Source organism: Phodopus roborovskii, unplaced genomic scaffold (assembly GCF_943737965.1).
Source record: "Phodopus roborovskii unplaced genomic scaffold, PHOROB, whole genome shotgun sequence".
NCBI lineage: Eukaryota > Metazoa > Chordata > Mammalia > Rodentia > Cricetidae > Phodopus > Phodopus roborovskii.
In genome coordinates, this window is record NW_026126511.1 from 3,328,760 (window position 1) to 3,356,119 (window position 27,360).

The 27,360-nt window shown below is 45.2% G+C and overlaps 1 protein-coding gene across 6 annotated transcripts in view; it reads right to left on the reverse strand.

Annotated features, from left to right (window-relative positions):
- Positions 1–27,360, reverse strand: part of Mbnl2 (muscleblind like splicing regulator 2) — a 93,376-nt gene that overhangs the window by 21,236 nt on the left and 44,780 nt on the right. For 3 of the 6 annotated variants that reach the window (XM_051195212.1, XM_051195214.1, XM_051195213.1), the window contains exons 2-6: positions 23,651–23,815; positions 15,541–15,741; positions 12,297–12,560; positions 6,676–6,729; positions 5,835–5,988 (exon numbers count right to left, since the gene is read on the reverse strand). In XM_051195212.1, coding sequence (XP_051051169.1) covers positions 5,835–5,988; positions 6,676–6,729; positions 12,297–12,560; positions 15,541–15,741; positions 23,651–23,815 — 838 coding nt within the window. The remainder of the gene's footprint in view (positions 1–5,834; positions 5,989–6,675; positions 6,730–12,296; positions 12,561–15,540; positions 15,742–23,650; positions 23,816–27,360) is intronic. The other 3 variants (XM_051195216.1, XM_051195218.1, XM_051195217.1) reach the window with 1 other exon arrangement.

The following is a 27,360-nucleotide window of genomic DNA, read 5'->3' on the forward strand; positions in this document are numbered from 1 at the left end:
ATCGTCTGGCTACGAGATTCGCCTTGACAAGGAGGTGGCACCTATCAGTGAAGTCTAAGTATTACACAAGCAACCATGCAGATCTGGGGCTACACTAGGACCCACCCAGGTGGGAGATTTGATCATGGTCATTTCAAGGTAACTCCCGTGGGACCGAAGATCCTAGGAAATCTCAGATTGGTGTCTAGATTAGTAAAGAAGGAAGGACTGTGTCTGTGCCTCCTTGGGAAGAACTATGTTATCTGTGGATGGTCTTAGTGTGCACGCATCAACAGGTTCCCACCATGAACACAGACGGCCGTCAGGAGCTTGGAAAAGATGTGTTGGGAGCCCCGAGGGATTATCTGCTACTTACTGGCTCTGTTCTTCAGAATATAAACTAAGGCAATATAAGGGTTCCTGGAAATTTGGGGTCATGTGAGGAGGGGTCCCAGTGTATTTTTAACGAACTTAGGTGCATCTGCTGAAGGTGTCAGAACTGCTGAGATGTTAGATGTGGACTCTGGAAACTCTATGTCTTAATTCATTTTGACAAGGACTTCTGGCCTGACTTAACATTTTGACCAGGCTAACACTAGAGCTACACTGGCTTCTTCTTTAACAGAGACAGGCCAGCTCGTGCAACTTCACGCGCTCACCGAGACACACACAGGGGTACTCACACGCTTCAAGGTCCCTTGCAGCTGATGCAATCTCTACCTATAGCCCGGTCTAGCTTTCTACTTTCCACAAAAGTCTAGTAAGTTCGCCACACCCACAGGTTCATCTCTTCACTCCATTTTGGTTTCACTTTCATTCTTGAGCCTGGACCCGTAGAGCACCATTAACACCTCCACCCACAATTCAGGGCTATTTTGTACTTGCCTACATCTTGTACACTAGGTCACTTTCTTCCTTTGAATTCTTGGACACACACACACACACACACACACACACACACACACACACACACACACAAACTTTCTAAAAGCTTGTGCTGAATTCCCCCTAATTCCCCCTATATAGGATGCTGGAGATTTTAGATCCTACCCTGGGTCCTATTTATTTGTTTGTTTGTTTTCTAGACCTCCCAGGTGTCTCTCAACCTCTCCATTGCAAAGTAATCAGTGGACCCGTGGCTTGGACATTCTGTGTGCCTCTGTACCGGGCTGTTTTCCTGACCTCTCCACCTGGGCTTTATTTACAAGGGTCTCCAGTGTAACAGACTATGCGGCGCTCTTTCTCACACCGCCTTCTGCACGTCTGGAAACACCTGGTGGTTATTATCATCACCCACGTAGTACTTCAGCCTCAACCGTTAAGTGTAGCCACGTCCCCTCAGAACACTCCCCAGCGAGCCAGCGTAAGGCTGTGTCTGTGCAGTTGAGCACCTGTGAGCTCCGGTCTCTTCTGTGGCTCTGGAGGTCCCATGCCGTTAGCGCAGCGAGTCCTGTCTGGCTCTCCTGCTCCTGGCCCTACTCTGCTGTAGACTCGGCCATCCCACTTCTGGGAAGGATTTGCTGGCTTCTGATACTTTGGGGACAGAGGCCCTGCTAGCCCAGGCCATGGCTCCCCCCCCCCCCATTGCATCTTATTTCCTGGTACCAGGCTCCACCTGGATAGGCCTTCATCGATTTCAGCTGAACTCACCATGCTCTTGTCTATTTGGGGCTTCTCACAGCTGTCCCCTTCCCTGTCTAGAAGTCTCTCTGCCACTACTTTTATCTCTCATGTGTCCAGATGTGTGTCACTTCTTCAGAAAACCATTTCGCACTTAATGTTCCCACCTCCCCCTGCCACCGAAGTCAGTTTCTATTTTGATTTCTATTTAGTTATTGGAGCTCTTTGCTTTTTTTTTTAAACAACCTATTTAAATGAATGTTTAGCACCTTCCTCTCTCATTCTGCCGTGAACTCGGAAGGGCAGAGGGCCTGTTTGACAAGGTGTATAGGGCATCTCGGGGAACCTCCGTGTGGCATCAATGATCCGGCCCGAGGTAAGAAGTGTTTTGGGAGAAATTTGTTTCTGAAAGCTACTAAAGGGCCTAGTTCATAAAACACCCCATTTAAAAGTCAACCATGTCAGGTTTCAGCGTTTAAAATCCCTCTTTATTCTGTATCCTACAGTGGATGGGCTTTCTTCGAGGCCTCCTGGGTCACTTGTAGATATACAAAGGGCGTGGACCATTGACGTAGCTCCTACGCCACACAGGACCTGCCCAGTGCCATTCTGGCTTGTGTCCGGGATGTGTAAGTGCTTGAATATGCTACTACCCCAGGCCCCACTCTCTGCCTCCCAAGGGGGATTCGAACATGGGAAGAACCAGGCTTCTGCCGTGTGGACAGCTTTCTTCATCCTGATTCCCACCTCTCACCCGCATCTGTCCGTCCCTCTGTTCTTCCCACAGATCCCGCGAGTACCCTGTCCCACTACCACAGCCAGCGATGCTCTGTTCTTCCAACCTACCCTTGCAGTACCTGCCCAGTAAGCTCTTCCTCCGATGGTAAAATCTTTCCCCTATTTCAAAGCCCTTAGCAACGTCCTCCTGCTTCAGAAAGTCTTCCTTCTCTGCACTGTTCGTGTCCGTCTGCCGAAGATGACCGCCTTGCCTCTCTCTCCCTCTCTCTTTCACCCTGAAGCCCACGCTTAAAGCCCGGCTCCATCATACGGTGGACTCTTGCCTCTACCCAGCCCTGGGCCCCTTTGCATGCTTGTTGTGGGTCTGTCTGCAGTCGAGAGCATAGCACGTATGCAGGGAATGCTTGCTGAACTGAATGGGATCCATACTTTATGTGACGTGTGTGATTTCTCACTAGCGGGCAACGCCTGGCCTAGAATCTTCCATGTGCACTTCCAGTGTAATGAAGTATTTCAAGGGAGACCATGGGAGACTGCTCTGCCCCTGAGGGGCCGGCAGGGTGCTGCCGACGCTACGGGTAAAGACTTCTGCAACATTTGCTTCCTTCATTGCACAGATACTGCAAGTTTCGGTGAGCCAGAGCTATTTGGGTACTCTCGTAGTTTTGCACGCCATTCTGTACTGTAAGTGCGGCCTCAGTTTTTCCATCGGCAAAATGCATGTAACTGTTCACCACCGATAGAACTGTGTCAACTAGAGGAACGATGACAATGTCTATAGGGACTTAGAATAAACTTGTCACAGAGATGCCCACAGCCATTTATTACACTGCTGCTTCTGAAACCACGCATGACTTTGCCACTTTCCTACCATAGCAAGGGAAGTGTATAACTTGCTTAAAATAACCCCTATTAGCAAAAAAAAAAAAAAAAAAAAAAAAAAAAAAAAAAAACCAACCAAACAAAACAAAACAAAAAAAAAAAAACAAACCAAAGAAGAAAAACCCCACTCACTAGAATGTGCCAGGGCACCAGCCAAGGCGGTAATTATCTTACTATGGTTGTGGGGAAGACGTCCACACCCTGTGTGACATTTTACGTGAATAGCTTTACAGCCTGGAGGCAATTTCCTAAAATCCAAATTAATATTGTGTCAATGGGAGGAATTTTAGTTCATATCAAAGCCTTTCAACACAGAGTAATCTCCAAGAGGACACACACAAAAAAAAAATGCCCTTGATCCATTTGTAAGATAACTGCTTACATTAACAGATAGTTTTCTTTTTTAAAATTTTGCTCAAAAATAGCAGTTAACCATCTGCTAAAAATTACAATATAATATCATCACCTGATCAGCAGAGGTTTAAAAACAATCAGAATAAACCTCATTGTCATAAAGTTGAAAACAGGTTATAAGAAATATATTCTGAAACAAACAAACAAAAAGCCTACTATAACCATGGAGATTTCTGCTACGGATTTAATTGGGAGAAAACTTATGATAAGTTTACTTTTAATAAAATTGTTTTCTACCACCTCACAGAAGTGTGGAGAGTTTCTTGGGAGTTCGGATGCCACTCCAGTACACAAAATCCACGTGATTATCCACTGAGATCTTTAAACACTTCTCATTCCCAGAACTACAGCCTCTCCCTTGGCTCCCAAGGGCTACAGGTTGCCAACAAAGTTGAGCTGTTCCTGGGGAATCCACCAGAGGGCGGGCACACACAGACACAGCTCACAGGGGCTTCTTCCTCAGCCACAGGGTAATGGCTTAAGCTATGCTAGTCACTCTTGCTTGGAAAATACTCAGTGAGGAAGCTTTTGATGACTTAGTCATCACTGGATTATCCCATATGCCCTGGAGGGAGGGTTGCTGAGACCTGGGTAAGTAAGGCTCAGTTCAGGGTGTCCCTGGTACTCTCAGGAGAAGGTATCGTCTTTAAGACCCATTCTTCAGAAACAGACTTGCCTTTCATATTTTCCCATCCAGTAATTTTTTTTTTCTCTCTTAAAATACATAGTGGCCACAAAGTCTACAACGGGACACTTGTAGTAACATACAGGACCCTCAGGGCGAGCTAACTTTCTGGTAATTATGTTATTGCAGGTGGGTTACAATCACAAATATAGCCAAGCTGGAATGGCATGGAATGCCATTAATTAATGTTGCAATAGGGTAAAAAACATGAAGGCATTTTTAAGACCGATTCAGAACTCAGGTCCTTTCTGACATAGTGCACCTATATTAATATAGGTACAGTTTATAGGTTACTATTCACTTGTGGTGTTTATACAAAGACTGCTACCGAAATAAAATCTAGCCACCCCCAATCCTAACTCAACATGCGCTGTGGAACCTAAAGAGATTAATGTAGCCAATCATCTAGATTACTGACAAGTGTCTACTTGTTTTCGTGGGATGACGGGAGTTTTCACTTGGGAAAAACTCAGTGGAAGTTCTTCCCAGAAGGGCTTAAGTGGCCTGTTTCTAACAGAGACTAAAAGGGTAAAGTCTGTGAGGGCGAGCCGTATGGGCATGGGGCTGTGTCTGCACCACTGAACCGGGGGAGGGGAATGTTAGAATGTATGCGTTTTACACTGTTTTTCTTCACCTGAATTGACTTTTTTTTTTTTTTAATGCCACTTTAAAAAAGTCCACGTTAACCTGATTTGGGGGAGGGGTCTCTATGCGCCATGTGGGGGCCAGTGAGGCGGTGTGATGTTATGTAAGTTGAAAAGTTGAAGCAGGCATTAGAACAACACGCCCGGTATTTGTGTCTGGTGCACCACCTTGGAAAGTCACGTCTCATTACTACGGGGCCTCAGTTTTCTCATTTGTAAAACAGGATGAGGGATTCGAGGAGCCCTCTCATCATCTGCGAGACCCTGTGGCTAACAGATGGTCTCCAGTGAGAGGTAGGCCAAGGGATGGAAGCCCTTCCCCTCGTCCCTCATTGGCTCAGAAACGCAAGACAAGCACTCCAGATATTTGCGAACTTGGCGAGAGTTGAGAAGGATGGAGAGAGAGAATGAATGTAAAAAAATGAGTAGAGGATTACTTTAATTTGAATAGCCTTAGACTTTTTAGTGCTCTGAATAGAAGCAGGGGGTGGGAGGGGGAAACGGTTAGTATTTATTGGAATTTATATTTTTAGCTCATAGAGGGTTAAGGACAAATTTCAATTATCTACTAATAAAGAACCTTGCATAAGCTATTTTACAGGCCTTAGGTAAACCAGAAGAAACGCAAAGCTTTACCTGCTCCCCATGTCTCAGGTTTTAAACCCCGTCAAACATTTGACTTCACAATCCTAACTGCCTTCAGCTATATCGGAGCAAGTCAATGGGCCTAGATAGTTAGGGCTGTGGCGGGCCAGGCTGTGTTTGCACCTTCTAAATGCAAACCAGATGCCACCAAACAGCTTAAAGGAAGGAGGAGAGAGCACATGACGAGAAGGACACAGGACGCAGACGTGGGCGGCAAGGGCACTTACCTGTGGGGATAAACGCGGTGTGCTGCTGCAGCTGCGCGCTGGTCAGCGCCTGCTGGTAGTGCAGGACGCTGGGGTTGAAGGCTGGGCTGGCCCCGTTGCTCTTTTCAAGTGCTTGTCTCTTTGGTAAAGGGTGAAGAGCACCGGGAGGGAAAGCCTACAAGTGAAGAATTTGAGAGGATGTGTCCAACTTAAAGCGAGCGCGAGCCCCCGTGTCCACAGAGATCATCAACTGCAACAATCTTTACTCTTGTCTTTTCTTTTCTTTCTTTCTTTCAAAAAAAAAACGACAGCTAAGGAGATGCCTCTGCCATGCACCTTAATTTAAACAGCGGCAATGTCGAATGAGTGAGGATTTGTTATTGAGAGCGAAAGCATGAATTCTGTAACCCAAAAAACAGTAGCATCTCAACTAAGGAAAAGAAAAACTATCAAGCAACAACAATGGGGGAAAAAAAAACGGCTTCAGCTTTTAAAACAGGTTAAACTACTCTAAGGGGGAAGAGAGGAGCGTTTGCGTTATTATTAATGTCTATTCTTTAACTGAATGGCAATTTCTTGAATTTAACGGTTAATAAGAATTACAACGAGTATTTTGTTTTTCTTTCTTTCCGAGCCCCGTAATTTAAATTTGTTTCACTCTTTTGGAAAAGGTATTAAATTTTGTTAGGATTAATTTGTCTCCCAGATTACATACGCAAATGAGATGGCTAGACACCTTTATTGCATTTCCTCCATTTTAAAATTAATAATAATGATTGGCTGCAACCGGTATTTTACATACAAATCTCAGCTGGTTCTCTGAAAAGCTACATGCAAAGCGAAAGGTGAAAGGTCAAAGTACCAGGTCTACAGTCGCTTCGAGAGGTCGCTTCAGTGCTTTGGCAGTCGACTGAGTCTTAATAACAGGCAGCGAGCACATGATGGCAGTGGGCCAATGGGATTCAAGCGAATTAACATACAGGTAAACAGCAAGCAGAGGTGCATCATGGGAACGGCATTGCATTGTGGATACGTGAGAAGGAAAAAAATATTCTGAATGCAATATACAACGTACGAAACACTAGGCATGCACAACAACAAAAATGTTCTCTAAAGAAATGAACATTACACCTTAAATTAGTATTGAAGCAAAAAAATGCGTCTACTGTACCTTAGTTAAAAAGCGTAATAAGAGAGTAAAATATAGATGTTTGAAATTCAGGAAAGTATATTAAAACAGCAGCTTGCATACACACCATAAGCATTTTTTTTTTTTTTTATATTGCTTCAGGGGGGAAAATGCAGAACTTCTAAGGACTACAGGGCTAAGGAACATCTGATAAGTTAGTTCAGATATGAAATAATCAAGAAGTAAAGTACATCCCAACCAGAAGAAAACCTCCATTCAGGTGTGTTTCAATTCACATCTAACCTAACAAAATGAAGCAGCAAACTGAGACAAAAATAATAATAATAATGATAATAATTCAGGCAAAAAATATTCAAACACAAGATTATTTAGGCAAAAGAGTTTGGGTTTGGGTCATTATTTTTTGGCTGAATCACATGGGTTAATTGTCTCAATTCTTTGCTTCACTCTGCTAGTGTGGGTAGCCTTACCACATGGATCAATGTCCCAAGCCTAGAGTGATTTGAATTTAAATAGGAACTTTCCAATTTTTTTCCACGTACACTCTACTAACTTATCATCCGTTCTGTTTCTACTACATTTGAAATTACAATTCATTTCAAACAACTTACCGGGTTATACTGAGAAAATACCCTTCTAGAAGGTATTTCGTATTAAAATAACTTCTCTTTAGTAACACTATTTGTACTTTTAGCTATCTATAATCAGTGATCAAACCGTCTAATAACAAGTGGGACCTTCTCTAGAACTGGCAGCGGAGAGAGCAGAAAACTGCCTTCAAAATAGGGGTGAGCCTTCAACTCAGAGCCAAGCTTCGGGAAGGCAGTTTCATTTAAACAACCAAGGTAGTATCGGATCTGGACTGATTCAGACCACAATGAAAAAAGCTCCTCTTTCTGGCAAACTGTTAGTGGGTAGGAAAGTTCTATGGCAGAATTCTGTGAAAATAAAGAAATTCAGGAAGCAGCTTCAATGCAGATAGGAACAATGGATATCCCCCTGTATGGCTGACACAATAGGTAAATCCCCAAGGCTTCTCTGATAGAATTCACAGTCTGAAATTCTTTGGCAAATGCAAGGCTGTTTGCCGTTTGATGAATCAGGGTAAGAAATGTGAGAGGAGATAGCTTAGGAGCTATGGAACTTGGAGAAAGAGACTAGAAATAACCCGGGAAGAACTATGGGCAGAGATTGGTTAACAGTGAATAGAATGTTCTGAGAGGCAGTTTGGATAAAGGCCAGCCAATAAAAGGAAACCGATTTTCTTTTTTCAAAATGAAACTGAATATTGAAAATAAAAATAGCTCGAGCTCTTAGACAGAGCTTGTCTTTGAGACAAGGTCTTCCTCTGTAACCCAGACTGGCCTTGAACTCACAGCATTTCTCCTGCATCAGCCTCCAGAATGCTGAGGTTAATAGCGTAGGCCACAACACCTAGCAACTCCTGGATATTAAGTGTAAGTAGATACCATGAAACTTCCATGACTCCATTTTTGGCTACAATGTCTCATTGCTATACAGTTTCACATTGTTAACTAAGGCAGGGTCTTGTTTTTTCTTTCTTCCCTATTCATTTTTACTCATCTGTGTGTGCACCTGTGCATGTGTGCAAGATGAAGCGTGTGCAAACAATTCTCCTTCCAGCGTGTGAGGCCCGTGACTGAACCCAGGCCATCAGGCTTGGCGCGGGTAAATGACTGTACCCACTAGGTCTTCTTGTTGGTCCTAAGAGCTTGCTGTGGCTTTGGAGCCTCACCTGATCTTGACTGACTACATGGCTACATGGCTGTTCTCCCAGACCACACAGGTTTGCTCACCAGCTGGCTGAGTCCAAAGTCTTCAGTCCTCGATTATCCGTCTTAGCTTCCCCGCCCTTGCAGCTCCTGGTGGGCGGGACTTCTGATACGCCCAGGAGTCTCTAAGGGCTGACTGGTGCTCAGGGTCTCACTTTTGACTCCACAGAGCTTCCTTAGTAGACTTAGTAGACTAAGTAATGTCAACTGTTTCTTTTTAGGACAGGCATTTGGAAGTTTAGTGGTCTTTTGTTTTCTTTCCACACCCCTCCCCCTCCCCCCTTATTTTATTTTCTTAGGTAATTGAAACCTAGCTTTTAGAGGGGAGAAACTTGGGGGTTAGAGAAGCTGAGAACTGTGAACTAAGGGTACTGGCAACGCTTCTTCCTTTTCTGGTGCACGGTTTATCTCTTTAGTTAATTAGATGCAAATATCTCCTAAGATAAACTGAGGTTTTGAAGAATGAAGGCTTCCATACATACATATACTAAGGCTTTATGCGGGTTATAATATGAAGCCCACACGTAGAATATATTCTTGAAATCTGTGCAGATGACTATCCATGACATCACAGGCTTTCTGGCACGCATGTGCTCGTCCAGGTTAGACTGACGGCTGGCATGTTTACCTGACCTTAGGGACAGTGGGGCCCACTAGCTACCATTTGGTACCAGTGCGAGAAGGGTCAGCTCAGCTACAGCTCTACTTCGTGCCAGACACTTGGGCTCTGTTATCGCTGGCCTTGTCTGTACTTTTGATGCCCTGGCCTTAAGCTTGCCTCCAGCTGGTCTGAATGGATGGGCACACTTGACAAGACTTTATGTGAAGCTGAGATTTCTTTTTCAGAGTCAAGGAAACCACCCCACTTCAGGTCAAGGTGAGAAGGATAATCATCCAGGCCAGCGCTGTAGGCGAGGACCACACCCAGCCGGCCAGGTGAGCCTGCGGGAATAATCGCCAAGTGCTGCTCGACTGTTTTCATAGGAGGCGGTGGGGCAGCGTGGGGCTCAGAGTTCCTGCTAGTGTTTTCTAGACAATCGAAACTTATCTGGCCGTCAGCAGCTTGTCCTGTTTCCTCTTACAAGCTAGTTCTTTCCGTTGTCCCCCTATTTTGGTTTATGTGAATAAAGGCTATACATGAAGATCAAACACCCTTTGTGTTAGAACTACCAAAGCATGTCTCTGACCAGCTTATTCTCACATGTGGAACTCTCTGGCGAGACTGACTGGTGCTTATGCTTTAAGACTCTATTATGAAAGAATAAGGTTCAAGTGGAGATAAATGCTGCTTCTTTTCGAGAACCGGAGATTTAAATTCCTTCTTAATGTCTGATTATTTCAAATAAGGGGGGTGGGTGGGTAAAAACCCCTGGACAAGAATAAGAAATTACATCATGGAAGGGTTCTGCTTCCAGCCACGGAAGTCAGGTGAATGGAATGTTGACGTCTTCTACTGCAACTACAGCTCCCATTTGTCCTTCTAAATAAGGAAATACAATAATAGTCTTTCTGCTGCTGTAAAGCTCATCAAACTGTACCTGGGCTGGTTTCAAATGAGCCTCTCACATCAGCTAGAAGGGCATGACAGATTCAGTAATCTTCCTGTCGCTGTCAGAAAGGTGCTGGATTTGTTCTGAAACTACATCGCTTTGGGCTGCCTCAGAGAGGCTTCAAGATCCTGTGACTTCTCAGGGCTCCAAATTTGGGCACGGTGTAACAATCCAAGAAACTATGGTAACTGGTTCTCACAGCGTCTACAGCAGCAACGTTCATGCATGCTGATGAGCTCCCCTTGAGAACGTGGAGGAGGGTGTGGGGCAGAGCTCAAGCGCGGCTGCAGACTGTGAAGCTGAGGCATGGCCTGTATGGGTGAATGGGCGTTTCTGCTGGTATCACCCACCACCCCGGGGCACCTGCCATGGACGGAGATTAGGTCCACTGCCCCTTCAGGGACTGGATAGGTACTGATTGTGTGTCTGGAACTCCTTCCAGGAAGCAGGCAGATAACAGCCTGAGCTTGGGTAAAATCAGGGCTGAGCCTGAATGTCACTGTGACTGTCATTTTTCCAGACTTCACTGGTATTTGAATCAGAGGGACAGACATTCCCATATTAACCTCCACAGCTTATCATGCGTTATGCTGAGAGGCGGCCACTGTGATCCAGGGAAATCAGCTCCTATCACTTTGACCACAGACATAACACAACTACAGTGACTTTCCCCCTTAATTAGAGCCTGTGTCGAAAATATTGTCTTCTCTGTTATCAGATGTAAGAATGTGTTCCTGAAGATGTCTCAAGCCATGGGCTGTGTCATGGGGGGAAGTTGGCCTCGGGAAGCAGAGCTGCCAGCTAAGGGAGACCGAAGGCAAGGAGGAGAGGCTACCAGCTGCTCACAACCCAACATCCCCAAGCCCTGTTTTCTTCTCTCTTTAGAGGCATTACATGATGCACAAAAGCCATTGGTCAATACACCTGGTCCTTTACGCCAAGTCATTTGCGTGTTGTCTCAACGCCAGACTCTCTGGGCTAACTGTCTGAGGTAAATACCGGGACTCAAATTCCCGTTCTCCTCAGCAGCCGGGCGTGCTCTTCACCAATGAGCCGTCTTTCTTGGTCCTAACTGGGAATTTATTTTTTAAAAAATTAAAAGTTCTGCCGGGCGTTGGTGCCGCACGCTTTTAGTCCCAGCACTCAGGAGGCAGAGGCAGACGGATCTCTGTGAGTTTGAGGCCAGCCTGGTCTACAGAATGAGTTCTAGGACAGCCAGGGCCATACAGAGAAACCCTGTCTCGAAAAAACCAAAATAAATAAATATATAAACAAAAATTTAAGAAAAAATTAAAGTTCTGGTCTTGAGTGTGTAAGTTAGACTTAAGATTCTGGAGTCTTAACAGGCTCCCTGGTGGCCAAAATGATGCAGGTTTTGGTGGCCGAGGGGCAGCTAGAGACAGTGAAGTTAAGGGGCTTCAGCAGCATTGGTATCTAAGGGACAGAAGTCGAAGGGCTAGCCTGGGTATGGGTGTTTGAAGCCCCAGCTAGCTCGCTTCCAAGTTCACTCTTCCATGAGATGCCCTGAGGCGCTGGGCAAGTGCTGCCTGGGCAGAAGGCAAAGAACGGGAGTGGCTGGGGGCTGCAGGGTCAGGGGTCACTGGGCTTCTCTGAAGGCTGCGGTTCACCTTCTAGACTGCCTGGGCAGCTGGCGGCATCGTTCCCCTCCGTGTCTGCTCCCCGAGAGTTTCACTGTTCTAGATTGCCTTCAGATTCATTGCAAGGCCCTGGGAGGGGGGCAGTGCTCACAGACCTGGCTGCCCAGGTGACAAAGCGCACAGCCCGAGTTTCCTGCGCCTTGGGGATTTAGCTATTGCGAAGAAGGGAGGGGGAAACAGAACAAAACGAGGAGGGGTGGGGGATGACAACAGAACTTAGGCAGCCGAGCAGCGGGAATGGCAGCCTCGTCTCCCAGCTGTCCTTCCCACCCGCAAGCACCACCCACGGCCTGGGAGGCGCAGTGCGGTGCAGGCGCGGGCGGCGCACTTACCATGACTGTGGCCGCGGCCGCGGCTGCCTGGGCGGCCACCGCGGCCTGGTTGGCTTGGTGCTGCGCGGCTTTGATTTTGGCCTGCAAGTGTGCAGGAGGGTGAAAATATTTGCATTTCTCCCTCATGCAACGCCCCTTTATGTAATCCATACAAACGGTTACGGTGTTGTCGTTTGTGTCGATCATGGTGCTGTCTGCCGGGTGTGCAAAGCGGCAGTCTGTCTCTCCCCGGGCACAGTTTCCGCGCTGGAACTCCCTGCATACCTGAGACAAGAGCAGAGGGCTGCAGAAGAAAGCCTGGTGGCCACCGCGCCAAAGGAGGGGGAGGAGGAGAGAGGAAGGGGGATGGGAGGAGGGAGAGGAGGAGGAGGGAGAGGCGGAGGAGGAAGGGGGATGGGAGGAGGGAGAGGCGGACGGACAGGAGGGAGAACTAAGAGGCACCCTTTCCATTTCCCCTCCTGATGCTTTTAGGTTCACAGATGGTAAAACTGTTTTGAGCTAGAACCCAAGTTACCAGAATTACTAGCAAACTAATTAGGGTTTTGTTTTGACCCCCTTTCTAGGGTAAATACTGAAAAGGAGAGATTAATCTGAAATCTGCTCTTTACCTAAAAGGACAAAGGAAACATCCCTCCCTCCCTCCCTCCCCCTTCTTCCATTCAGGGTCTCTTCAGTCTATCTACACGTGTCTTATAACGCCTGTGTGCTGGTTACACAACACACACACACTGGCACAGCTGGTATCTCCTACTTGGATAGTCACTCTGGGCGCTACAGATCCCTGGCACAGAAAGATGGTTCTCCCATGGACCAAGCTACCACAGTGTGCAAACAGTTCTGGGGAAATAGCACATCTCTGGGGGGTGGGGGCAAAGCTCAGTGGCTGTGAAGGCTCCTGCCCCCCCCCCCCCATTCAACAACAGAATCACACCTAAAACTACCGATCCCAAGAACTAGAACATGTGGACATCAAAACTTTCTTTCTGAAGTCACTGAAGCATTTTTGATAGCTCTCTAAAGGTAAAAAAAGAAGTAATGGAGAAGGTAGAATAGTTAGAAATGTTGGTTTCTAAATTTTCTTTTTAATTCCCTTGTCTCCTAAAATCTCAAATAACCGGGCTTCCAGTGAACTGTGATTTTACTATACACAGAAAGATTTCTGTAGACACTGAGGGGTATTCTTTACTACACACAGTATGAAATAAGAAAAGCCTATGCATTGTAATTATGTAATTCATCCATGCTTATAAATAAGAGCAGGAAGAAGCCCACAGGATGGTAAAGTTGCTTTTCCCAGGCTCCTATCCCACAGCGAATAATGTAAACAGACAGTGGCTTGTTTCTTGGTCACCAGAGACATCACTGAAGGGACAGAGATATGAAGCTCAAGTCTGCAAAAGTCAGTCATGTCTGGGAAAATATTTTACTGACCCCTGGCCAAGCCAGGTTGATGGGGAAATGGGTGGAACCTCAAAGGCATCCACAACTTCTTCCTGTTTGGGTATTGCTCAAAGTTCCATCATTTCTCAATGAAAATCTAGTCAGATATTCACCTAAATTCTATTTTTGTTCACTTTGTTTTTTTCAACAGAATCTCATGTAGCCTAGGCTAGTTTCAAATTCACCATGTAACAGAGGCTGGCCTTGAACTCCTCATCCCCAAGCCTCTGCTTTGCAAGTGATGGAACTTGTAAGTTCTGACCCTGGTCTGTTAGATGCTTGTGGGTGTGGCTGGGATTCACACAGGTGTACTGGGGTAGATGATGTCACTCTTGGCATGAAGTGGGCACAAAACTGTCCCATTAAGGTCACCTGTGGGGAATAGAGCCCTCGTCTACCAGTCCTGTTGGGAAAGACTCTTTATTTCCAACCATTATCATTTTATTTGATTTTACTGTCATATCCTGAGCACCTAAGCTCCTCAACCTCAGCAAGTAGAGCCCCAAACACCTCCATTCTCAGAACAGGTTCTCAGGAGCCATGGAGTAGCCTGAAGTTTCCAAAATAGTAGTGAGTAGGCTTTCTATTCTCTTCATCTGGGGACCCATGCACTCTAGATAGAAGCCGAGTTGGGGGGGATGTAATTTTGGAATTTTGGAAATATTTGCATTTTGACATCCTGAATTCTAAAACATTTGCCAGGGGCTGTAAACATTTCTTGTCTTCAAGGTTAACTTGACCAGTATTTAAACTGCTGCACACTGGAGGAATATTCCCGATTAGGCCTGTGTTCTAAGCATCTACAGATTGCCTAACAATTCTAATCAATAGTGGACTCAAAGGGCGCCTTTCAAAAGTCTTCCCGGATCTTTACATAACCACACAGAATGCTCTGCTGGCTATCACAGGCAAAGTGAAACAGATTAAAGAAAAATTCTATTCAGCAAAGTCCAGGAAAATTTGCTTGATCCAAATGTAAAGGTGTGTGTGTGTGTGTGTGTGTGTGTGTGTGTGTGTGTGTGTAAACACACACTTAATCCTTTTGAATTTTATACGATATTTGAATTTTTGTTAAGTATGTCATGGTAAATTAAATATGACATGTTAAAGACAACATGCCAATAACCAAATTATTCCAGCCTGCAGCCTTTCCTATTTACCAGTGGAACCATTAAGATGCTGGAGAATCTGGAGCATCTGGAGTACCCATACTTGACTCATAAACTTGGGAGCGAAGTCCGTCCTACGTACTCTACTCTTGTATCCCCAATGCCCCGACTGCTGGGCTTCTGACCATTCTCACAGCGTCCTGAAGTCCAGTAAAGGCTTTTGCTGCGCAAGAGCCAACTATGACTCCCGCCCTGATGGTGCCCATATTCTACTGGTTGATGTTTACCTAGTGTTGTGAGACAGTCTTACTCTGTCACTCACACTGACCAGGAACTTCTCTGTAGCCCAGCCTGGGCTTGAGCTTGTGACAGGATTCACACTCCATTTCCCTGGTGCTGGGATTACAGACACAGGCTACCGGGTTTAGCTCAATATTTTCGTCATATGAATAGAAGCCACACATCTGACTTCTGCTTATATCAAAGTTATTCTTTGCCTTTGAACTAATTTCCTCTATAGCTGGCATTAATTTTACACTACAGAATTGTAAATACACGGGTTCACAGCAGTGTGTGTGGGCAAGTACACCTCCATGGATTTTCTGCAAATAAAATGATGTCACAGGCATCCGCCATTCTGATAGACATGCATTTACCATCATCGCATTTCCAAACACAAAACATAATTGAATTACCTCCAGTTTATCAGTCCTGAGAAGTTTCTGAGTCGCAGTTGAGCCCGGGACAGTGACTGGCGGACTTCCGGGAACAATGACAGGTGTGGTGGGTAGAATCTCTGTAGGGACTAACCCGACTCCGGGGGTGACGGGCGCTAAGTAAGGAGCAAAGCTAATAGCTGTGTTTGTTCCTATGGTGGGACCTACAGGAAAAGTGGGCTGTTAAAGGAAAACAACACAGGGAAAACTCATTTAGTACAAAACTTACCAATGAGTATCATTTGAGCAGAAATTCACACAATCACTAGTAAATGCCATCTGAGAGGAAATTTCCCCTGCCTAGAATGTCCTTTGCGTGAGGTTTACAACTCAACTCTGAATTGCAAAAGTTCATCAAACACTCCCTTTTCTTTTTCTCTTCTGCCCCTCAAATATGAAGACATCATAGCTCCTTCTTTATCCAAGCCCTATAGATACATTGAGAGCATGTGAGAAAACCAGTGTCAAGGAGCAGTTTATAGTTTTCCTGGGAAAACATCCTCAACAACTGAAAAACTAATTTTATCCACATTATCTATCATTCTAAACTACCGAGTGCTCTAACTAAAGGCAGTAAGACCTACAGAATATAGACTGGCCATCTATCATTTTCCTGTAGGTCTCTACAAGGGCCATGAATAAAACACTCCTTGATTGTAGCTTGGTATTGATGTTGGCCAAGCTCATGCATTTTCAAACAGTGGAGCTCCCTAGAGATCTTACCACTATGTTTCCATCTTTCACCACTAGTATGTACACCCCAACTCATAGGAGTTCTCATGTGTACCTACTATATGTTACTCCACCCGACTATGGGTCGGTACATCCTTCCATCTTGAAAGGTTGGGTGGAAGAGCTTGCAATTTTCAACTGTGAATAGTTTTTTTTTTTTTTTTTTTCCACATGGCCTCTAAAATGTTTCCGGGTCACGCATTCAAAAAAATCAGTGACAAGGACATCGAATCTCTTGTTGAATGTGTTCTCTGTCTGTCACCATGGTCCTGCCTAAGGAGAACTACAATGTGGGCTGGTAGGACAATTATTTTTAAAAGTTCCATTTAATAAATATGGTCTTCCAGAAAAGACACTGTGTGCACTCAGACAACAAACCTGTTTCCCATCTATTTATTTAAACAAAGTCTCAGTACACATTCCAGGGTAGATGGTAACTATTTCGTAGCTCATGTGGTCCACGCTAGCTGAGAACTCAGCAGTCCCCTGCCTCAGCCTTCCGGGATTATGGGCATGAGTCACTATGTAGGTTGTGCAATTTTTTTTAACCTTTGAAGAACCACTGTTAACATGGCTTCCAAAGATTTTTCTAAGAATAAACTGCACATTGAACTGGACCCAATTGCTCTTCATTTGTTTGCTTGGTTTTCCAGTTATGGATATTTTTCCTTTTTTGAAGTGTTGGGGCTCAAACCCAAGGTCTCATATGTGATAGGCATATGTGATATGTGCTTGTATCCCATTTGCTTTTGTAAACTGTTTGCTTTCATGATGAGTCTTCAAATATTTCCAGTCGAGTCTTACTGTGGCTTTCCAGCACTGAGCTATGCTGTTGCAGTGTATCATAACATCTCCCTATTTTTTAAACTGTGGATAACGTTCTCACCCGTTTGGCTCTAGATGAGTTGTTTAACACACGGGAAAACCAACGGTCTGTGTGAGTATATTTTCATTTAGGCAACAGAGCAATATCTCTTATGGATGACCATGTTGGGAAACAGCAAATTGTTGGTAGTTTGTGCTGAGATTTCCAGAGATGCCACTGGAGTGGCCTGAAGCTGAAGGAGGGGATTCTAATGGTCTTGGAGGAATGCTGGGTAGTTTCCCCCAGGAGGAGCTCTTCCGTCTTTATGACTCAGAAATAACGTTTGCTGTGGGGGAAATCATGAGCTCTGCACACTCAAGAAGAACAGCGGTTCAGTATGTTTTCTTCCTTGACTTTTCTACAAAATTTTCCATGGACGTGATGTGTTACCCATTGGAGTCATAATTACAGGAAGCTGTGGCTTTTTAGTAACTGTCGCTTTGGTAATTCAGTACTACTGAAAAAAAGTCAGGTAACTTAATAGTGTAAGGACTAAAAATACCCGCCTGGAAAGGCCACAGGCACCAGTGATTCAATGGACCTACTGTATCTAAACTGCCTTGGGGGGGGTGTGGGTTTGTATAATGGTGAATGCTGGTATAGTGAGTCTTGGCAGGAAGCCTTACAATGTGAAGAGTGTGTGGCCAAACTTGGGGACCACTCTCATAAACAAGGAATGACATTAGGTATTAAAAGCTGCATTTGTACATCGTGATCCAGCTCAGAGAAGAATTAACAAAGCTAGTACTTAGAAAAACGGAAACTTCCCTGAACACCTCTGGCTTGATTTTTTATGGATGTAAATACCTTATTTTTTCATTTCTTTATTTACACACACATATGTGCATGCATGTGCCTGTGAACTGTGTATGCCATGTGTGATCAAAGGTGCCCAAAAGGCCATAGAAGGGACTCAGATGTCCCAGGAGCTCCAGGACCTGCTATTGTGAGCCGCCTAACACTGGTGTTAGGGAACAGGCTTGGGTCCTTTGGAAAACCAGCAAGCACTCTTAACTGCTAACCCATCTCTCCAGTCCCTCTTTATAATTTTTCTTTAAATGCACGTAGATTCCCAACTCTATTCTGCTGAAATGAACACAGCGATATAACTGCACATTCAACCTTGGATATCTGAAAGTGAGAATCTCAAGATTTGTTTTCCAAAGTCCTTTTTGATGTCTGCGAAGTTATTCCAATAAAATATCCAATTGTGCCTTCAAAACTATGTTATTTGTTTATCGGATTTAAGGTTCTGAAGTATACTCAGTGTGTGTTGTAGATTACAGTGGTGATATTTCACTAAGACACAATGTCATTTAAAAGAAAAACAAGGAGAGGTTTTAGGTGTAGGAAGACCTATGTTCAAATCTAGTCCTTTCTCACTTATTTTTGTTCCCCGGAGAGGAAATCTACTTCTTCGAGTTTTAAGTCTTCTCGCTTGCAATGGACAAGTAAACTCATGTAGAGGGTCAGCTGGACAAATGGCTACTTCCCCTCCATCTCCCATTGCCCAATTATCCAGTGTTTCTCTAACGTGAGTATGGGCAGCATACTCACAGAATTTAACTGTAGCAAGTACCCTGTCTTCATTCTTTAAAACATGTTGGGAAAGTACTTTCTCTTGTGGGAAACTCAAATGTTTAAAGCTCATAGGCCTTATGAAGACAGACTCAGTTAGACATTAGACAGTTTCCTTCCAGTCCACAGAACGTGCTTCATTGAAGTCGATGAGTGACAAATACACTTACGGTCATTTGCTGAGATGTGCACTCTCCAGCGCTAGTGTAACAGACCATAATACTTTGTATCTGTGGACGGTTCTAGCATGTTCAAAGCATCGTCACACCTGTTTTCTTCTTTATTCTTCCTAAACTAATGGATGAGAAGCATAACTGGAAGAGCTCGCCCTGAATGCTTACTCCAAAGTTAACGCTATTGAGGACGAGTCAATGCAAAGCATCCCGGACGCCTGCCTCCCACTGTTGGATGCCACTCTTGTGTGTCCCACAGATCAGGTTTCTTGGAGTCAACATACCATGTCCCCATGTCCTTGGGGCAGAGACCGAGAGCAGTGTGTTCCTCCCCTGGCTGGGGGCTTCTGTACGGACAGGATGTGTCAATGCCTGCTGCCTAACAAGCATCTCTGAGACTCTGGTTTAAAATGAAACTCCTGACAGAGAGCCCACATCAGCCACAGATCTGGGCGTCTGAGATCAGTTTTCCACAGGCGGCTGAGATGAGAGCAGAGCAATGGATCTGGAGGACTCTACTCTTGGGACCATATCAGCTCCAGCTGTGCTTTCAGATAAGCTTGTAGTTTCTGCATGGTGCTGCTGCTGAGAGGTCTAAGACACTCTCCAGGTGGTGCCTGTCAGCTCTTTGTGCTAACACCCAGCTAAAGAGGCCCACGGGCAAGATCCACAGAACACCTTCGTGAGGAGCATCTCTTCTGACGGGCTGGTCTTGTTAGTTTCCTTCTCTGCCTTCCCTCCTTATTCCTGCTTTTCTGTCCTTTACTTTCCCAGAACACTATTCCAGAAGCTCTGAGATAACCAGAGCTGGACGGAGAGTGGAATTCACAGGACTCTATGGTTAAATGTTTAAATCGTTGTGTCGAGTGACCCAGGGGACAATCTAAGGCCCTCAGGGGAGGAAAGGAGTGTGTGTGTGTGTGTGTGTGGGGGTTCAGCCACAGTGAAAAGCAAATGGAATGCTTGCTTGTTTGTTTTTCAGGTTAAAAATGAAACCAAAGGGCTTAGGAGACCCTGTTTGAAAAGTGTTTACGGGTGCACCAGAGGGCCAGAAAAGTAGAGCTCAAGACTTTAGAAGGACGGTGCTGTGAAACACGTTGAGAACCAGGTTAGTGGTGGCTCCGATGCAGGAGATGGGAAGTGGACGGCGTTGAAGGCAACGGGACCTGGGGATGACCCGCACCCCAGAGTGTGGGCCACTGCACTGGCTTTGCTTGGGGCTGCTGGCTGATGGTTCCGTTTACTGAAATTCAGATGTATGGGACCAAGTCTTTGGTCTCGAATGCGTTCGTGCAGGAAATTTCAAGGTGAGTTTAGACAAAGACAGGTCTATGAGCCTGGGGAGATGTTGGGAATGGGGACACGCATTTGGTTCTTAGCTGGTTAAAAAAAATACGGCTTTTGGAACAGATTGGGCTAACAAAGAGAGGGGTAATAGAAATAAATATTCATTCTGGAAACTTCAACACAGAGTGGAGAAGCATAAACTAGGCAAAAAAGACGGGGTCGGAGGGAAGGAGTGTTCAACAGGGAGGGATCGCTGACATGATCGCACTCATGAACTGATCTGTGAGAGCACAAATACCATAGGCTGGGTGGGTTTTACACACCTGACATCTATTTACCACGGGTCTGGAGGCAGGGAAATGAATCCAAGGTGAGGGTACCGGCAGGTGGAAAGTATGGTGAGGGTACTCTTGCTGGTTCACACTGCGTCTGCATTTCAGGGATAACTTGTGTGAACTGGCTCTCTCCACCTTGTGGGTCCTGGGAGTCCACATCAGGTCCAGATGTTTGCTTCTGGTGAATCTCTTGTCCCCTGGGCACTGGCCCCATTTGCTAGGGCTCCAACCTCTCTTTGGTGGTTGGCCTTAGCTATCGGTTTTACTAAGAGATATCACTGACTAGTGAGACACAGCTGTGTGTCTCTAGGATGTTGCCCGAGAGGATTGTTTTTCCGCAACAGTGACTGGGGATGGGTGGGGTCATCGTCAGTGTCGGGTGACAACTCTCCACGTGGAGCAAACACGGAGCAGTGTGTGCCCCTGCAGCTCTAGCCGTTCCGGGGATGTCTCCGTTCACACCAGACTCTGGCGTCTCCCACCTTTGGACATGGAGTTAATGCCTGCAATTCTCGAGGTATTGTCTAGTTTTGCAGTGCCAGCAGGAACCTGCTCAGCCTCCTGGACTTGGCGGCTAAACGGTTATCTGCCTCTCCAGGTCAGTGTTGGAGTACCCACCCCTACTGTGGAGGCCAGGAGGTCTGCTTTCATTCTGTTCCTCTAGAGAACCTTGCCGAGAACGAACTCCCAAAGCTTGAGGGGGCAGGGCTTCAACATAGTGAGCTCCAGGAGTCGAGCGTTCAGACTAACAAGGAAGGCAAACATAAGTCACTGGCTTGGAAATACAGGGAGGAAAATACTGTGGAGAAATTTCCACGGAATGGCTTCAGAGATGGCTGGAGGATGGAAAGGATAAAGAAGTCTCGCTTTAAAGGAGTTGAGGTTGGCAGGAGACGAAATGGAGTCTCTTTTGCTTCTTTGATCATCAATTTATTTGTTGCTGAGTTGATTATAGCTGCTGGGCTATCCTGTCATAGTGCGGAAGGCCGGAAGTCTGAAATCAGTTATGCTTCGCTGTGAGCAAGGTAGTTCGAGGATTTTGTCTCTCTGGAGACTTTGGGGGACATCCTTCCCTTGCCCCTTCCACCTTCTGGTGGCTGCTGGCTTTTCTTGGTTTGTGATGGCATCAAGTCTCTGCCTCTGTGGATACGTGGCCTCTGTCTGTACCAAGCCTCTCTTTGTCAATCTCTCCTAAGGACACTTGTGACTACACTAACGTGAGAGAATCTCACCATCTGTGGGTCACAATCGCAATCGCAAAGACGCTGTGTCCACATTTATCAGCATGTATAGGAAGCAAGTCATTATTCAGTTAGCTGACTAGGACACACATTCACTTCCGAAATTCTGAGGAAAATTTGCTGGTATGTTTTGAATGTTAGATTCAGCATGTCCTGTGCTTTAATGTATCACGTGATTTAAAAATCAGTATTGCAATGCTTAAATGGGCTATAGCAGGACAACGACTAACTTCCAATTAATATTTGAGGCAAATACACAAATGTTACTCTTAAAAACAGTTCAACTAATACTCAGTGGCACAAATAGATTTTTCTTCTTAGTATGAATGGGACTGAGTACCCAGGCCAATTCTTATTAATGCTAAGTAAACAGGAAGTGTATAGTTTGAATGACTGAGATACCTAACACGTTGTATCGACCCGGTTCATATTAAATTTACCGCCATAGACATTATTTAATATGTGTAAGTACATTATTTTAACATTTAGGTAATTTAATAAAATCATTCTATGTGCACATCAAAAAATGAATCATAAATTATGCATGTGTGGAGTTTCATATAGAGCCTAGTTTTTGGATTAAGCTCTGTGTGTTTTAGGTCTGTCTGTCTGGAATAGCTTTCTGGCCCTGTGTGATGACTTACTTGATACCTCTTTCCTTCAGGCAACCTTTCCTTGTGCAATATCCTCCACATCTGTCTGACTCTCCCTCAGTCCCATTCAGGTATCTGTCTGTTCCCAAAGGCCACACCTGGCTTACCTTGGAATCATCTGCATTTTTCTAGGGGCAAAGGTGGATCTTGGAGTCAGTTTCTGCCTGGAGGCTAGCAGGCAGAGATGCTGCTACAAAATGTCTGGAGTCTCTCGACTGTCCCTGCCCATCCCCAACCCATCTCACAGGAACACAAGAGAGAAAATGGTGCTCACTGGTTGCCATCCCTTTTAATTTAGCTGCGCTCACTCACACAGACTTTTATTACAATACAGACTGATTTTTATATAATAGCCCTTTGTGGAAATTCACTCACTTTGGCTCCTTTGAAAAATTATTTTGTTTTTCACGAATCATTCACATTGTAAATGAAACCCACTGTGGTCAAATGCACTCCTTTCTCTCCCAGAGCCTTAGTTCTAAAGCAATTTCTAGACCTTTAGGGAGGTGGTCTCAAACACTGTCATCGGGGAGGAAAATATTGCACAATACATATTTATACACTCAACTCCCTGGGACATGCAGTCTGTGGTTCTTGTTGCAGCAGCTACCACACCCTCTGAGGGCTTGGGGGAGACAGGAGATGAAGAGAGTAGGCCATCTCCTGGTGTGGTACTCCTCCAGTCATCCATTCTTACTCGGCAGCCGTCTGCCTACAACTGGAGCATGCTGTACAGAGCTCCCTGGCTAATGACCTAGTTCAATTTATTAGTTGCATGACATTGGAGAGCTCACTCCTTTCCACTCTCAACCCCTTCATCCTTATGCGTTGACACTGAATCGCGTAAGTATCCACTACACTGATGAACTTATTTTAGGCATCACAACCACTCCAACACACAGCGCATCCCAAACTCCAAACGAGAGTGTGGGTCAATTTCCACATGAAGGTGCTTTAAAATACAGAGATGGGGGAAGAGCTGGTGTGGTGCAAATTTCCCACATATTGATTAGACACTGTCCTTGTCCCGTTTCTACACCCGTAATCTTTCCCTTTTAATGAAGAGAAACACACAGCTAATTTCCAGCATCCACTGCGACTCAGAGCCATCATCTCTAATTGCAACACAAAGCGATAGGGTAAGGACAGGTCATTTTCGGTCGCCATGGCACTGCCTCTATTGACCCTGCAGTCCCCCGCCCATTCTTGGAGAAGGCTCACTCACCACAGGATGGAGTGGTGTTCCTGGAAACATAAATTGCATCTGCTGGGCAAGCATCGCTGCTGCAGTTTTTTGCTGGATCAAATTGTTCCTCCCATTAATTTCTAGCTGAGTCTTTAAGTGTGTCGGAGGGTGAAGGTACTTGCAGTTCTCTCTTGAGCAGCGGCCCTGAAAAATGGACAATCGGGGGTTAGGACTGCAGTAGGGAGTTAGCCCCGCCAGTGACAGCAATGTCATGGTCATCACGGTAGTCTCTTACCTTCCAAGGCAGCATACGTGTTCGTGTGCATGCACGCGTGTGTTACAAAAATCAAATATCGCATGATTATCAAGGTCTATCCCCTTCCCTCCCCCTCCCTCTCTTTCTTCCCATCCTTCTTTATGTCAAACCCAGACAACTCAATACAGAGAGACGGCAGCCAAGCACAGAGGAAGGACGCCCCAACCAGACGGACATGCTTATCTTGGCCCACACCGTCTTTGCTGCTCACTAGTTTGGACATGCTTGAGTGATGTGAAGAGGGGTTGGCTGCTACACACGTTCAGTGCAGACAGAGTCAGGGTCTTAAGTGTGTATCCGTTTGCAGCTGTTGATGGTGAGGCGTTGGGGAGACACTCTTGGAGCTGCCTGCTGATACCCACCCAGGTGATGAACACCTGCAAGTCTGATATGTCCCTTCCTCACCCTTCCCCGGGAAGGGGGCTCTGGTTCAGCATGAGAAGTGTCTGTGGCTATGTTATCGTCTGGACACTGGAGACTGGTGAGATGTGGTTAGAAAACAACAACAACACAACAAAACAAACAAACACAACAACAACAAAAACAGTAGGTGATGGATGTGTATGCAAACAGGCCTGAAAAGTCATTGCATATGGAACTGCAAAATTCCAAAGTCTGCAAAACTACCAGTCATATGAGAACCACACTGGTGTGCGAAGAATTATGCAACTTCCAGAGAAAGAGCAGCCAGCAAACTGTGTCAGTCAGTCGGAATATTGCCATTCCCTAAAGAGTTAGTCTATTTGCAACCAGGCAGAAAAATAAATAAATAAAAGAAGAAGAGTATGGATTTGTTTATCAGATAAAAAGAAAGAATTATAGTAAGCTTGGTGGAGCTGGAGGAACGAATTTGTTTACAGCCACACGGATGCATAACATCTGGAGTCCTCTCTGCCTTTCCACTGATCTCAGCGGCATTTCTGACATCTCTAGTGTCTCTTCTACTGAGAATTTCCCCTTGAAGACATGGTGATGGGCAGACCTGAGGCCCAGGCTCACTCCTGGTGGTCTGTGCCATCTTGAGCTCAACTCAGCAGTGTGAACAATTGCCTCTCTGTCTTGGTAAAGACATGGAAATGAATGGATACCCCGTGAATCTTCAGCAAAAGCAACATGAGATTCTTAGGGTCAAGCTCTGGTTGTGGATTTCCTACTCATCCTCCTGTGTGCAAACAGATATGGTAAGGCGCTGTCTACCGTGAGGGCTCTAGGGAAGCTGGAGCTGCTCCTGGAACTAACTCTAACCATCCTCTCCCTCTCTCAGATTCTCTGCTTTGGGTGTTTATGTCTTCACTCCCGAATCCCATCTTTATGCAATGCTTTGTGACTTCCCAGGGACCCTCCACTCCTAAGAACTTATGTTGGTCATCTTTTACTTCACATCTCTTTCTTTTCTCTCTTAACACGCCCACAGCTACTTCCCATGAGCTCGAGTGTGGAGGGAAATTAAACAAAGGAAAAGTTCTGGTACAAAAGCCAAGGCACCTCCGGTGACCCCAGTGCCAACTCTTCAGACATACACGCACTGCACTTGGCACCTGTCATCCACCAGACAGGTACACGTGTGGGTCTGTGTACGTGGATGCGTAGGTGGGGTGGACGCAGGGGCTTGAGAAGCAGGGTTCTAAAAGCGGGGCGAGAGACGATGAAATCAGCAAAACGTCCACAGTGCATCAGGATGGTGGAATGTTCAGAGGCACAGTTATCAGTTTGATCACTAATCTTGTAATCCGACGCTTTGTCCCTATTCAGACAGACTTTCACCTGGCTGGAAAATATGGCTTTCTTATTGATGCTGCCAATTCTTCTTACAACCAGAGCCTTTGGAGAACTATCTTAGCCATTTCTTTCCCGGTGATAGGACGTAGTTTATAACATCAGAGTCATCATTTATTGAAGGAATCTTCCTTTTCATGAGAATTAATCCAATTTCCCACTGTCCTCACTTACATGCTCTGGGTAGGGAACAGCGTTGAACATCAATGAGCCAGGCAATTTATACGTGGTTACCTCATTTTCTCCTTACAACAGCAGTGATGACTCCCTGCTTCACTGAGTAGTACACAAGATCCAAAGAATAAGATAATACTTCCAGATCATCCATTTTATAAGAAGTGGGGCTGTATTATAAACCCGTGACTTGTTTGACTCAATTCTATCGCTTCACTGAGATATTTATTAGCAACAGTTGAAAGTCCAGGAAAGATAAAAAATCGAGTACTTCTACATCCTTCACAAAACAATAGGTTGCAGAACAAAAACTAAATATACTGGCATACACATATGTAAGGAATTGGGACTGAGAGACAACGATTTGCTTGGTCTGTGCTTTGCAGGGTGCCCAGGCATTGGTACATTCCTGTGTCATGAGCTCCTAGCTTAGCTCTGCCCGTCCCTACCTGCATGACTTGGAGTGATTGTTATTATTTTCTTCATTTATACAACGAAAACAATGAGTACATCCTCCTGTGGCACTATTATGTTGCTAAATAAATTAAGACATGGCAAAGTTCAGAGGGTTGCTTGGCATGCAGGAAGTTCTGAGAAACGCTATGAGTATGCAGGAAAAGTATTTGCATGTAGTATTTTGTTTAGAGCAGGTGTAAGACCACAGGCTTACTGGTATTCTTATTAGTTCCTTGTTTCTCCTATGGGATAAACGTTCATGATAAAAGCCGATTAATTGTGATTATTCAGCTACTACATTAGAGTTATTTTCAGTTCTATAGTTTTTGTTAACTGTCCCTACATAAACAAATAGCCCTTAACCCTAGATCAGTCTGGTATCAATATTTTAAGGAATGTCAGTTCCTATGTATCTGAGACATACCAATTACATACAACACTGGAAGAGTCTAGGAAACAGGATTTTACTAAGAGACCCTGTATGATTCCAAAACCCTAAAGGAAAAGCTAGTGTCAAAATATAATGAGCTATCTGACACAGTAAACAGTTTTTAGGAAAAGCCTTGTGAAGGCACAAGATTTCTCAGGACAGGCATCCTTGCACAAAAAACGGAAACAAAACAAAAAACAAAACAAATAAAACCCTTTGTATCAAAGCAGGTTGCCTTAGCTGACTGAGGGGCCAGAGTGAACAGAGGAGAGGATCTCCACAGACCACCATGAAACAAAACCAAGGCATCAAAGACAGTGTCTCCTGAGGTTAGCCAGAGAAATAAGGACAAAAATGTAGTGGAAAATTTCCCTGTAGCTGCCAGGATGTGTTTCTTGTTTTCCTTGCTGTTAATGTTTCTCCTCTTTTGCTTCTTGGTACAGAACTTTCTCAGGGAATGCAGGAAACCAGGTCCAGCCCTGCCTGGGAGAGCTGGGTGGGGTGGAGTTGGGAACCCACTGCACTTGTGCTGTAACTGAGGCTGTAACTGAGGCTGTAACTGAGGTTAGAGCTCAGGCTGAGGCCAGAGGTGAGCTC